The sequence below is a fragment of the Solanum tuberosum genome, unplaced genomic scaffold (assembly GCF_000226075.1).
Source record: "Solanum tuberosum cultivar DM 1-3 516 R44 unplaced genomic scaffold, SolTub_3.0 scf00458, whole genome shotgun sequence".
NCBI classification, from domain to species: Eukaryota; Viridiplantae; Streptophyta; class Magnoliopsida; order Solanales; family Solanaceae; genus Solanum; species Solanum tuberosum.
This window is the reverse complement of record NW_006239378.1, coordinates 200989-215826: the sequence shown is the minus strand read 5'-3', so window position 1 is coordinate 215826 and position 14838 is coordinate 200989. Positions and strand designations below refer to the sequence as shown.

Sequence of the window (14838 nt, the reverse complement as noted above, 5' to 3'; positions counted from 1 at the left end):
TTTTTTTGTCCAGAAGGAAAAAGGAACATGTGTCGACCCCAAGGTCCTCTCTATTCCCGCTTATTATATTATATACTAGTGATGAAGAGTCCGTGCTAATAATTAATTTAAAAGTTAATTTTTAATTGACGTTAAATAAATAGTTTTAAATTTTAAATTTGAATAAATTATATATATTTATATGGTAGTAAACGTTCATGTTAACTCTAAAATGACTACATCACTATTAATAAAGCTTGAAGTTTAAAGAAAAATCCTTAAATGACCAAAATAACCCTTAAACTCAATTTTAATCACAAAAAGCATACATGTCCACGGTGTGGTGGCTGATTCATCAACTAATTTTTTGTATGTTTTTTCAAAAATATTTTAGTTGCTAATTTGTTATAATTTATAAAAATCATTAACGTCATTTTCGAATAACTTATAGTATTGTTAACTTTCAATAATATATATTGTTCCATCTATTCAAATTCATGTGTCACCAATAGAATTTCAAGAGTCAACAAAAAATTTTCTAAAAAATATATATTTTAATTATGATTTATTGTACTTTTAAATGTAACGTATAGTGTGTTTGTAGGCTCTTATTAGATTGAAAAAATATTTTAAATTAGTAATTATTGTAATTAATAGTGTATATTACGTAATTTTCAAATTTGTAATAAATTTTTTTAAATATTAAGTCTAATAATTTATAGTATCTTAAATGTAATCTTTGAAAACACATAAATTAAAAAAAAAAAATAAGACAAATAAATTATAAATTGAATAATTGACATTTTCAAATATTAATTTACCACAAAATGAAAGTGAAGGAAGAAGTTGTGAGGCAGAAATAAAGAGAAGGGAATGGAATTAGTGAGGTGGGGTTCATATCCATTAAAAGAGATTGAAATAAATGCATGGCAAATTGAAAAGGTGTCAAATAGACAGGAAAACGGACCCACATACATTGAATTAGTTGGCAGCCATTGAGTGGGTCACTAATACACGTGGGAGCGTTTGCATTTCACGCTTTTGGCTCCAAAAATCGCGTGTTTATTTATTTAAAGGTAGAATAGTTAAAGTGCCTATTTGTGCATTATGAAAGTTGGAGGTCAAAGTTAAAATTTGAAGCCAAGTTTAAGGGCCAATATATGTATTATGCCATAATTTTTTCATGTTAACTTCACCAATTGACTTTGCAGGTTTTTTATATTATTTCATTTCAATAGAAAAAAGAAGAAAAGACATTGATATAAGAACTTTGAATAGGCATAGTTTCAACTTCAAGGAGAAAAAGTAAACCACTTTAGTCTGTGAAAAATCAACATACAGAATAAACAGAGCTCAAAAGCAAATTAAACTATAGACGTCCCTTGTGCAGGCATAGGCATTATTGGAAGCCTTTCTTCTGAGGTTTGAGGAGTTGATTCTTGCGCACGCACAGAGTGTAAGTCACTGCCATTTGCAAGGCTATTGAACTCCACAGATTTGGATGGCATTGTTGGGTAGCGTTGTTGACGGAATGTCACCAGTCTTTTAACTGAATATAGAAGCTTCCTAGTTGTCTCATCATTCATGACATGAGCAACACTATTTGCATGAATCTTCTCACGCGCTGATCGTTCATGAATACCAACCATAGTAACACCAATAGGCCAAGGTGCATTACCAATTGCTATCTTATTAAGATATTGATCCATTGCAGCACTATATTCTCTATTCATACAACATTCAACCATCACAACTAGTGCTTGCCTAATGTCATCATTAAGTAACCTTTTCCGGCACAAATTAAATAACGGATTCAACTCCCTAGCACACTGCATAAAAGTAGCCACCATTTTCTGATTTTTAGCCTCAGGACTCATCTTATCCAGCTCCTGATTCCACTCATTCAACAACTTTTTGTAGAACACCAAAATCTTATCCTCATCACACAAATCCTCAAAATTAGTTTTCATCCTCTTCAAATCTTCGTCATCACGATCTTTATCCTGATCTGTCGCCTTCCGCTTCAACATCCGTGACTTCTTCAACTCCAAAACATCTCTCAAAAAGTCATTCGTTTGCCCTTCAGTCATATCACTATCCTCAACTTCAAACAATCCAGCTTTCAACACAACATTCAACCTATCAAACCTTGCATCTTCATCTTCTCCGAATAAAGTCACCGGATGTTTCAGAAACCTAAGCCGGCGAATAACTTCTTCTTGTGGAAGCAAAGCCGATGGAGAAGATTCCGGTTTGATCAGGCATTGAATGTCAGTTTTGGAATTCAATAATTTTGATGTATCATTCTTCATCTGTTGCTGTTGTAATTGCGTTTTACGCAGGTTTTTTGCTTCAGCTTCACGTTTTTCCTCTTGACGACGTGTTTGTAGTAGTTTCTGTTCCATTTCCAATTTATTGAAAAATTTCCAGCGACCAACCTGTTGGGTTACACTTTTCCGTTCCTCTATCATCTGTTTCACTACATCCATGCCGATTTTATATTTTCTGTTCTAGGTTTTGATTTGTGAATTGTGAATTTTATTTATTTATAGAAAAATCAAATTCGAATCGAAGTAGAAATTCGATTTGAAAAGGAGAGGCAAACCATTTAGGAATAGGAATTAAAACAAAAGGCGGCGTAGGAATAGGATTTGAAAAAGAAGCAAACACATTTAGGAATAGGACTACAAAAAAAAACTAGTTTTTGGCCTAATTCTATTTTTTGGTAACTTTTAAGAATTTAAAATTTTCCCAAATTTTTATACTCTTATTGTAATTTTTTATATGTCATTCTTACTATAAAAAGTTTTTCCATAATACTTGTCATTTCATAAAATCAATGTATAAATTACAATATTTTTTCTATTATACCCTTGATAGTTAATTAGTCTTGAAAATAGATATTTGACCAACGTAGGAAAATTAATAAGTAATTAATGTTCATTGTAATTATTTCATACATTGATTAATTACTCTCACTATTTCATTACTCTATAAAATTTGATTTTGATAAAAAAAATCTAACAAACAAATTAAAAAACAAAAGATGTATTTATTTATCATTTATTGAAAAGTTGATTTCAAAAAAACATTAAATAAGGGTAGAATTGTAAACTTAGTTTCTTATTGCAAGTGAAATCTAAGAACGTGACACATAAAAAGGAACAGAGGAAGTATTTTATATAAACATCTCATCATTTATTAATTCCAACTTGACAAGCTTGAAAAATGCACCATGAAAGCACTCACTCAACTTATGTACTCTATCACGGAAAAAAAACTTATGTACTCTCTTTTTATTTAGGTATAAGGCATGAAGTATTCCTCAACTTTGTAATTTAGAGCTGATATATCCTCGTTATAAAAGTGGCTCACACATGATTTTTTTTTTTTTGTTCAACGCCAAATTTGAATTTTAAATATCTGCCTTATAGATCTATTTGTTTCTGACCTTTGTCATTTTTATTTGTTTCTATACGTGTAATGGTCCATGGTTGATGTGATTTGGAGTAATGAGGGCTAGATTTTTTCTGGGGTTCTATAAATGGAACCTCTTTCGTGTTAGTCATGTAGTGTTTTGGGGATAATAAGCTAACAACTAATTTATTGAGGTTTTGGCTAAATACTTCACGTATTCCACAAATAAGTCTGTATCATATCAATGATACGATAGCGATTCAGATCACTTCCTAAGTTTGCCTAGTCTAATTATATGTGATCAATTGATTCATAATGAAAGCACTTGTAGATGGTCTTATGGGTAGAGCAGTCATCCATAAAGATGACATTGTGGTTAATTTCTACTATGCTTTTTGGAAGGTTTGTCCGGATCTCTTTCTCAGGTTAACCCACTCAATATTCGAGACATGTTAGACTTTGAATTGTAATACTTTCAGTTCCTTCTTATATTTTTGTTGATAGATTTCTTGAAATGGCCTTTTCTCGAACTCATAACCTTAGGAGTGTTTACCTTCCAAACAACTCTCTCTGGTATTAGTTTGAAAGTGTGGTTGATGCGAACAAAAAACAAAAGTTTAAAGTGTGGTGCTATAGTAAAGGTACTAAAATTAGTTCCTTTTTATAGTAAGGAACCTTTTTCTTAATATTCTTTACTAAAGCAGCTGAATTCAGAACTGTGAAGGCCTCTGAAGAACCTTAGGAAGAGAAAGAGCGGAGGACGGGAAGGTGGGAGCAAAGAAGTAATCTAATAAAAAGATTGATAATAACAATTTGCAAGGAAAATCATCAAAATGCTTTATTTTTGTCACAACACATGCAACTATGTGACGACTGTAAGGAAAGGACACTTGCCCTTCAAAAAGTAATTTCTTCTTCTCTTGCAACTCTATGATGTTCTCTTCAATCGTATTCTCTATCACAAATCTCACAATCCTACAAATTAGAAGAAAATAATAAGCTCCATTCAATGGCCTCGAAAGTACAAGAAAGGCAAAACACACCAGACAGGTTTATATTGCCCTGTTCGATGGATTCTATCTTGGGCTTGCTGCTCCACCGCAGGATTCCACCAAGGATCCATTAAGAAAACCTAGAAAGGATCAAGAGATGAGCCACCTAACATGAAATGTGTCATGTGCTTATTCAACAGATAAATACGAGTCACAATAGTATCTTGAGCTGGTTCTTTGAGTGTGCAGAGAAGTGAAGTTAGGTATATCAAACAAACCAAATAACAGGAAATATAATAGGAATGCAACACTAGATACGCACAAGCTTTAAGAATTTAGGGCAGTACCCAGAGAAAGAAAATAGATCCTTACATTTGATGCAACTGTAAGATTGAGAGCAACAGCTCCAGCTTTTAAACTCATAAGTAATATCCTGCAATCTGAATCCTTAGTGAATTTGTTAACTGCAGCATCTCTTGCGGCAATAGACATGGATCAAACTAATTGAACACAATTGATGCCCGACAGCTGAATACACACAATACGAGCATCTTTTTTATTAGTCTGAAAAGAGGAATGGAAAGTAGGAAGGAGAAAGTACTATTATATCTTACATTAAGAGAATACTGTATCAGATCCAAAAATGATGTGAACTGGCAAAAAACTATTCCTTTTGCAGAACCATCCCTTTCAACCATGAACCTAATTTCTTCCCCATACATTCAATAAAATTAAAAGTGAGCATCAAGAATGTATTTAGCAATATTATTCACAAGTAGAAGAATCAAAGAGTTAAGGGGAACATCAATCAAATTAACAAGACTGAGATTCTTCAATACTTGTTCCACTGAGTGGGTTTCAAAGCAGTTTGATTTTCTTCAATGCAATAGGACATGATGAAGCTACAAGATCACGAGCTCACACCCCTTGGGTTAGAACATTTTCTTAGTTCTGAATCTATTAATGGAATAAGCCTGAGAATCACAATAAATAATGGTTTAGCGCCTGCATATGATGATGTGACATGACATCTCTTGCTCTCTTTGTAAAAAGGAAAGAAATCCATAAGGCAAAGAAGAAAAGCAAACCGAGGAGAATATGATGAGAGTGTAGAATGCAATTGCATACCAAAGCATCTATTTTAGTGCTCGTTTGGAATTTATCAAGCTGAATTTCGTTCAAAATACTTGAGGACCTAAACCCTTTGACAGTAGGTTTAGAATTAGAATCTCCCTTATCATTATTTGCAGTGAAGTCAAATGTGAGGAGTTTGGTACATGAAGGGCATGGCATTTTCTCCACACTTTCAGCTAAGCCTATCAAACATGCCTTGCAAAACACGTGCCTGCAAGAAGTAACCTGCAACAATCAAAAAGAGATGCACAGTTCAAAGAAGACTCTGTCTAATTTAGAAGGACTTGAAGGTGCTTGAAATTCTTGGACCTTGAATGGCTAACAGAAAAATAATTTAATAAATGCAAAAAGGAGAGAGCTATCAAATTGACAATGAGCAATTGAAAGGTGCTTGAAGTTTCTGGATTTGTTTCTTTCCTTTTCTTCTCTTTTCGTATTTCTTGGTTTGGGAGGAGGGAGTGGGTAGAGGTGCGCAAACTCACTACTGGATCTTCCACTGCATCATGACATAAGTCACATAATTTTTCAACATCTCCAGCCTCTTTATTGCCACTAGCCAATTCTTTTCTAGAGTAGATCACAAGGTTATGATGATCAGTTGCCTGCCGATTAAAGAAAGACATTATATTGGTCAGACATTTTCTGCAATCAAATTTGGCTGATGACCCATAGTAAGACAAATATATTTATGAGAAGCAAGTTCAGACGAAGCAAAAGAAAGGCCTGTGCTTGTATTTGCGTTCATATAATAGAAGGACAAGAAAACTAGAAGCAGACACTTCAAAATTAAGTTCACAGAGAAAAGGTTAGTACAAAACATTAGCTTTGACATGAGAAAATAGTTTAAGCAAGCAACTATGTTTAATAACCTTTAGCAGTCATCTGGTAATCTTGAATGCACATCAAATAAGTCTTCCATAGTCTAATCTTTACACCAATTTTACATATTTGAGCAGTTAAAAAAATGACTCTGAGAATCAGTTTGGATTCATGCCGGGACGATCGACTACCGAAGCCATCCATCTGATGCGAAGACTGGTAGAAAAATATAGAGAAAGGAAGAGAGACCTTCATATGGTGTTTATTGACCTTGAAAAGGCATATGACAAGGTGCCAAGGAATGTCCTCTGGAGGTGCTTGGAGGCTAAAGGTGTCCCGATGATTTATATTAGGGCGATAAAGGACATGTACGGTGGAGCCAAGACTCGGGTTAGAACGGTTGGAGGAGACTCGGAACATTTCCCAGTTGAGATGGGGTTGCACCAGGGATCAGTCCTTAGCCCTTTTCTATTTGCTTTGGTGATGGATGAGTTGACGCGGTCCATTCAGGAGAATGTCCCATGGTGTATGTTATTTGCGGATGACATAGTACTGATTGATGAGACGCGGGACAGAGTTAATGCGAGGTTGGAGGTGTGGAGACAAACGCTGGAGTCCAAAGGGTTCAGGTTGAGTAGGACCAAAACAGAATATTTGGGGTGCAAATTCAGTGATGCATTGGATGAGGCAGATGTGGATGTGAGACTTGCCACACAGATCATTCCTAAGAAAGAAAGTTTTAAGTATCTTGGGTCTGTAATCCAAGAAAGTGGTGACATCGACGATGATGTCACACATCGCATTGGGGCTGCTTGGATGAAATGGAGGCTTGCCTCTGGAGTCTTGTGTGATAAGAAAATCCCGCCTAAACTTAAAGGTAAGTTCTACAGAGTGGTAGTTAGACCGTCCTTGTTGTATGGAGCGGAGTGTTGGCCAGTCAAGAACTCACATGTTCAGAAAATGCATGTTGCGGAGATGAGGATGTTGAGATGGATGTGTGGGCACACTAGGAGCGATAAGATTAGGAATGAGGTTATCCGGGAGAAGGTGGGAGTGGCCTCGGTGGTGGACAAGCTGAGGGAAGCGAGACTGAGATGGTTTAGACATGTGAAGAGACAGGGCGCAGACGCCCCAGTGAGGAGGTGCGAGGGGCTGGTAGTAGAGGGTACGCGGAGGGGTAGAGGTAGGCCCAAGAAGTATTGGGGAGAGGTGATTAGACAGGACTTGGCCCAGCTACACATTACCGAGGACATGACTCTAGATAGGAAGGAGTGGAGGTCGCGTATTAAGGTTGAAGGTTAGTAGGGTTAGCGGGTTGTCTTCCCTTGCGAGGGTTTGGGTTGTTAGCGTTTGGAGCAGTCCTAGCCTTTTGCTGTTTACTGCGTTTCACTCCCTGAAAGTTTTAAGTATCTTGGGTCTGTAATCCAAGAAAGTGGTGACATCGACGATGATGTCACACATCGCATTGGGGCTGCTTGGATGAAATGGAGGCTTGCCTCTGGAGTCTTGTGTGATAAGAAAATCCCGCCTAAACTTAAAGGTAAGTTCTACAGAGTGGTAGTTAGACCGTCCTTGTTGTATGGAGCGGAGTGTTGGCCAGTCAAGAACTCACATGTTCAGAAAATGCATGTTGCGGAGATGAGGATGTTGAGATGGATGTGTGGGCACACTAGGAGCGATAAGATTAGGAATGAGGTTATCCGGGAGAAGGTGGGAGTGGCCTCTGTGGTGGACAAGCTGAGGGAAGCGAGACTGAGATGGTTTGGACATGTGAAGAGACGGGGCGCGGACGCCCCAGTGAGGAGGTGCGAGGGGCTGGTAGTAGAGGGTACGCGGAGGGGTAGAGGTAGGCCCAAGAAGTATTGGGGAGAGGTGATTAGACAGGACTTGGCCCAGCTACACATTACCGAGGACATGACTCTAGATAGGAAGGAGTGGAGGTCACGTATTAAGGTTGAAGGCTAGTAGGGTTAGCGTGCTGTCTTTCCTGGCGAGGGTATGGGTTGTTAGCGTTTGTAGGAGTCTTAGCCGTACACTTGTAGTTCTTGTATGTGATCCCTTTTGCCTTATGTTGTTTACTGCGTTTCACTTCTCGCATTATTTTCTTGATGTATTGCCCCCTTTGTTGATTATGCACTATTTTTCTTATTGGATGTTATGCTTTATATAATTCTCTTCCTTTACTTGGCTTTGTTACACTTGAGCTGAGGGTCTTCCGGAAACAGCCTCTCTACCTCCACGAGGTAGTGGTAAGGTCTGCGTACACTTTACCCTCCCCAGACCCCACCTAGTGGGATTTCACTGGGTATGTTGTTGTTGTTGTTGTTGTTGGTCCCATAATTTCCTTGACCAAATTTTTGACAAACAACTTTTTTTGATAAACCCCTTGACAAATTTAATTAACTATCCATTATTATCTTCCAACTACACATCTAACCCCCCAGTGGGAAAAACAATGTAATATCATAGTGATAAGCTTATACCGAGAAATGTTTATTCAAAAATTACAGCAGAAAAGCGACATGAAACAGAAGATACAAAAAGAAGTTCCACAATATTCTTATCTATGCACACATAAGAAATGCATTGTCAATTAAAAAGGACTATGGGAAAGAGCAGAAAATGAATTTTTGCAAGAAAAGAAAATTGGATAGAGATTATGTGACCAAATCATGAGGGTCATGAGTAGGAATGTTGTAAGAAAAAGAATGAGGAGTAGGAATGTTGGTACCTGCCGTAGGCGTGTGATCATAGCAAAAATGTGACCATAGTTATTCATCAGAGTTCCAGCCTGGACTAGTCTGCACCAAAATACAAAATGCAGACATAGTTAGAAATAAAAATATTTTTGCTCCCTTACTTTTTGGCAGGCAATGACTCAAATGATTAAGAATTTTATGGGAAGAAAAAGATGTATAAGATCTTAAGTTAAAAACCAAGATACTAACCCAATATGTTTAATAACTACTCAAGGACAAGCAATTATAGGAAACAAATTTAATGAAAGTAATCCATGCATAAACAAGAAACAGGATATGCAGCTAAAAAAAAGAAAAACAATGAGCCAGCAAATTGGTGCAGACGAAGCCAAGAAATTGGACTTGCAAGGAAGAAGAGCTCGAGTTTGAAAAATACCTATCGAACTGTTCCCGACTTCTATTGTGCAATGACTTGTAGTAGTTAAATTCACTCACATCCAAAGAATCTTTTCTCATAATAACCTGAACCCAAAAATAGTAACCAATAATACAAGATTCTTATCAAAATTGAAGCACATGACACCACTGCAAGACAGAACTTACAGTCTTTGTGGGAAGTGAAAGATCAACAACTCTTTCCTTTTTGGTACGTCTTAACAATAGGCTTTTTAGAATTTTGTGCTTCAACAAAACCATAGCATCTCCACCGTCATTCTCGTGTCCCATAGTCACTAAAGGTTTTGTAATATACTAGAAAAAGAAGACGTGTCAACTTTATTATGTCAGCAATCAGATGAAGCCTCAAAAGTATGTATGTTATTAACTTACTTTCCTCCACCAGAGGAAGTGGAGTGCACGTTGGTCAGGGCAATGTGGGCACACATCAGAAAAGCTGTCGAATTTATCAAAGGACGGTCCTCACAAGATATTTCAGAAATAACAATATAAAGCAAAATAATTTTGAGTCGTTGCTTATTTCACCCTCAGGGTAGCTGACTAGCCGGGTAGGACCAAGGATTTAAAAAGGAACCTTTGTGTCTACCTAAAATCAAGTCCCCTGCACTCACAATTTTTGCAAAAGTAATAAGCATAAGGGATAACTTGTAAGAAACGGACCTGTATAGAAGTAAATAATTTAATTAAGCTCAAACCAATTCAAAGTAAGGAAAATGTAGTTAAAGTAGCAGAAGTTAACCTACAAATGAGTACAATTCTCCAATACGGTTTTGCAGGGGTGTACCAGTTAAGGCCCACTTATAAGAAGATTCTAAAGCAAGAACCGCCTTTGTGGTTTGATGTCTACAGTTTTGATATAACGAGCCTATATATGCCACAAAACTTCAATCAGTTAAGAACATTTCAGATAAAAGATCTTGTGTCACATGAAATTTAGGAGTTCTACTCTTAGACTACAAAACGCATGCAGAATTGTTTCAGGGCAACAAAGAGAACAAAATGTCCATGTAAAATATAAAAGGGTGTTCAAACTAGAATTGAAGATGAAATTCCATGTTCTTACATTATGTTGTGTCTTAATAGCTAAAATTTTATTAAGATTATTCAGCAATTAACTTATAGGTTTCTTCCTAACCACCATAAGATTCTTCACAAACTAATGACCAGCATAGCTGTTAGCATATTTTTCAGTAGCTAACATGATCGACTTGAAAAAAATTGCATAAACAGTAAATGATCACCATGTATCTGGAAATGCCAAGTTAAGAAAACAAAAACTTAATGCATGAATCTATGACTTGCCTCGTCCAAAATGATGTGCTCCCACTTCACTTAATGCAGAACTGACTTCCTTGTGGAAACATCTTCACCAACCCAGGCTGAATTTTCAATAGAACCATCATCACTCCATTTTGAGTTCTTGCTGTTCTGTTATGACTTCTTTGGCCAATAGTCAGCCTCGATAGTGGAGTACGTAGTAATGACAAAATCATATTCCTCCAGTTTATACATACATTTCTCCCTGTTGGTGCCATGATACACAAAAGTTTTGTTGCTTCCTTTAGTGGTGCAACGTTCAATCCCGTGAAACCATTGCGTTGCTCCAATTACAGGACATACAACAAGAGTTCCTTTTACTGTTGGGAGTTCCTAGGAAGTACCGGGTGAAGACGGCAATATATTGGAACCACTAGTTGCTTTCTTTAATTTGCGTTGAGCAAGCACAAGTGCTATGGCTTCAGCCGTCTTCCCCATTCCCATTTCATCAGCAAGAATACCCCCTTTGAATATAGTTTCTTGCTTTAATGACCAAGCTAACCACTCCTTTCGGTACCTCAATAGTGGAAAGATCAAATCTGATGGTGCCTCGGCAGTTTCAGCAAACGAGACGTTATGAATATTCAAGTCTAAATCATCTTGAATAATTCTCCAGAAGGAATTCATCCATTTCTTGTTCCAGTATCTCCCATGTCAAAACTGATCTTCTTATCTTTTGCATCCTCTCACGTTCATATTTCCTCATTTTTATCTTTCTCACCATGCCATAGAATCTATGATATGCATCCGTATCTTCATCCATTTGATCTTCAGTAACACGAACAACTATCAATTTAGTTAGAAAATTATGCGAACTATTCAAAGCATTTATATGTGTTAGCATTTCAAGATGGATCTCCCCTATGGAATTTGACATCAATAAATTAAAAATAGGAGAAAATTAAAGATAACGGCTCATCGCTAGGGCACAAGATTCGCATGGCATTTTAATTTACATGTCATTCATTATTTTCTATTTTGGGTCATTTCAAAATCATTCAATTTCAACCAAGCTTTCAAGATTCAAGAGCTTCAGAAGAAAAACAAACAGGAAGACAAAGAAGAAGAACCTGGAAATGGCGTATTCATTTTCCCAAAAAGTAGAGAGAAATTAGGGCTTGTTGTTTTTCTGATGCTTAGAAACTGATATCGATCAATGGACTGGTGGTCTTCTTATAAAGACTTGGGCTTTCCTCTCCTCTCCTCATGAGCTAGCTTTTAGGGTTGAGTTAGGCCTAGGTGTCATATCTTTACATGGTATCAAAGTCTGGTCCATGTGGATCGGGTGCCCAAATGAGGATGGACCTTGCTTTGATACCATGTAAAGCTATGATACCTAGGCCTAACTCAACCCAAAATCTTGCTTATGAGGAGAGGAAAAACCAAGTCTATATAAGAAGACCACCAGTCCATTGATGGATATCAGTTTCTAAGCATAAAAAAACAACTAGCCCTAATTTCTCTCTGCTTTTCGGGAATATGAATCCGCCAATTCCAGGTTCTTCTTCTTTGTCTTCTTGTTTGTTTTTCTTCTGAAGCTCTTGAATCTTGAAAGCTTGGTTGAAATTGAATGATTTTGAAATGACCCAAAAATAGAAAATAATGAATGACATGTAAATTAAAATACCATGCAAATTTTGAGCCCTAGCGATGAGCTGTTATCTTTAATTTTCTCCTATTTTTAATTTATTGATGTCAAATTCCATAGGGGAGATCCATCTTGAAATACTAACACATATAAATGCTTTGAATAGTTTGCGTAATTTTCTAACTAAATTGATAGTTGTTCGTGTTACTAAAGATCAAATGGATAAAGATACAAATGCATATCATAGATTCTATGGCATGGTTAGAAGGATAAAAATGAGGAAATATGAGCATGAGAGGATGCAAAAGATAATAACATCAATTTTGACATGGAAGATACTGGAACAAGAAATGGATGAATTCTTTCTGGAGAATTATTCAAATGATTTAGACTTGGATATTCAGAACGTCTCGTTTGCTGAAACTGCCGAGGCACCATCAGATTTGATCTTGCCATTATTGAGGTACCAAAAGGAGTGGTTGGCTTGGTCATTAAAGCAAGAAACTATATTCAAAAGAGGTATTCTTGCTTATGAAATGGGAATGGGGAAGACGGTTGAAGCCATAGCACTTGTGCTTGCTCAACGCGAATTAAAGAAAGCAACTAGTGGTTCCAGTATATTGCCGTCTTCACCCAGTACTTCCCAGGAACTCCCAACAATAAAAGGATCTCTTGTTGTATATCATGTGATTGGAGAAACGCGATGGTTTCGCAAGATTGAACGTTGCACCACTAAAGGAAGCAACAAAACTCTTGTGTATCATGGCACCAACAGGGAGAAATGTATGTACAAACTAGAGGAATATGATTTTGTCTTTACTACGTACTCCGCTATCCAGGCTTACTATTGGCCAAAGAAGTCAAAACAGAACAACAAGAACTCAAAATGGAGTGACGATGGTTCTATTGAAAATTCAGCCTGGGTTGGTGAAGATGTTTCCCCAAGGAAGTCAGTTCTGCATTCATTGAAGTGGGAGCGCATCATTTTGGATAAAGCAAGTCATACATTTATAGATTCATGCATTAAGTTTTTGTTTTCTTAACTTGGCATTTCCAGATACATGGTGATCATTTACTGTTTATGCAAATTTTTTCAAGTCGATCATGTTAACTGCTGAATAATGTGCTAATAGCTATGCTGGTCATTAGAATGTGAAGAATCTTATAGTGGTTAGGAAGAAACCTATAGGTTAACTGCTGAATAATCTTCATAATGTTTCAGCTATTAAGGCACAACATAATGTAAGAACATGGAATTTCATCTTCAATTCTAGTTTGAACACCCTTTTATATTTTACATGGTGGACATGGACATTATGTTCTCTTTGTTGCCTTGGAACAATCCTGCATGTGTTTTGTAGTCTGAGAATAGAACTCCTAAATTTCATGTGATATAAGATTTTTTATCTGAAATGTTCTTAACTGATTGAACTTTTATGGCATAAATAGGCTCATTATATCAAAACTGTAGACAACAAACCCACAAAGGCGGTTCTTGCTTTAAAATCTTCTTATAAGTGGGCCTTAACTGGCACACCCCTGCAAAACCATATTGGAGAATTGTACTCATTTGTAAGTTAACTTTTGCTACTTTAACTACATTTTGTTTGCTTCGTATTGTTTTGAGCCAAATTAAATTATTTACTTTTATACAGGTCCGTTTCTTACGAGTTATCCCTTATGCTTATTACTTTTGCAAAAAATGTGAGTGGAGAGGACTTGATTTTAGGTAGACACAAAGGTTCCTTTTTAAATCCTTGGTCCTACCCGGCTAGTCGGCTACCCCTAAGGGTGAAATAAGCAACGGTTCAAAATTATTTTGCTTTATATTGTTATTTCTGAAATATCTTATGAGGACCGTCTTTTGATAAATTCTACAGCTTTTCTGATGCGTGCCCACATTGCCCTGACCAACATGCACACCACTTCCTCTGGTGGAGGAAAGTAAGTAAATAATTAATAATATACATATTTTTGAGGCTTCATCTGATTGCTGACATAATAAAGTTGACAAGTCTTCTTTTTCTAGTATACCATTGTTACAACGAGCTCTATTTATAGACACTACATTATAAATCTTATTCCCATTCTAACATTAAATATATGTCTCATTTATTAAATTTAACCAGATAGAGTCCAAATCAAAACATCTTTGCTAATGAATGTTGTTATCTTATGTATAAAGAGATGAACAGGTAAAAGAACTCATAGCTACTTATATAATCGAGAATGTTGTCCTTTTCTCCTTTCTACTAGCATTCTCAAATATGTTCTTTTGTTTTTCCAAACAAATGTTTTCAATGTTGAGGGTGCACTAATCTCTTGACTCTGGCACAAACAGTTATAACCCCACCCCAAACTACGTTCTCTTTTAGGTCCTTCAACCAATCAATATGACCCCACATAGCCGCTTTTACTAAAACTCGAGCAGTTCTCC

The 14838-nt window shown here is 36.4% G+C and overlaps 2 protein-coding genes and 1 pseudogene across 2 annotated transcripts; 1 reads left to right on the top strand and 2 right to left on the bottom strand.

The window, feature by feature from the left end:
* Positions 1–1343: 1343 nt before the first annotated feature.
* LOC107058193 (pre-mRNA-splicing factor 18-like) lies at positions 1344–2468 on the bottom strand. Its single transcript, XM_015303597.1, has one exon. It carries the CDS (start codon positions 2466–2468, stop codon positions 1344–1346), a length of 1125 nt encoding a protein of 374 aa, XP_015159083.1.
* Positions 2469–4106: 1638 nt separating this feature from the next.
* On the bottom strand, positions 4107–12405 carry LOC102593217 (DNA repair protein RAD16-like; annotated as a pseudogene).
* Positions 12406–12413: 8 nt separating this feature from the next.
* On the top strand, positions 12414–14066 carry LOC102595836 (uncharacterized ATP-dependent helicase C23E6.02-like). Its single transcript, XM_015303602.1, has one exon. The coding sequence runs from the start codon at positions 12506–12508 to the stop codon at positions 13442–13444; it is 939 nt and encodes a 312-aa protein (XP_015159088.1). The 5' UTR covers positions 12414–12505; the 3' UTR covers positions 13445–14066.
* The last annotated feature ends 772 nt before the right edge of the window (positions 14067–14838 follow it).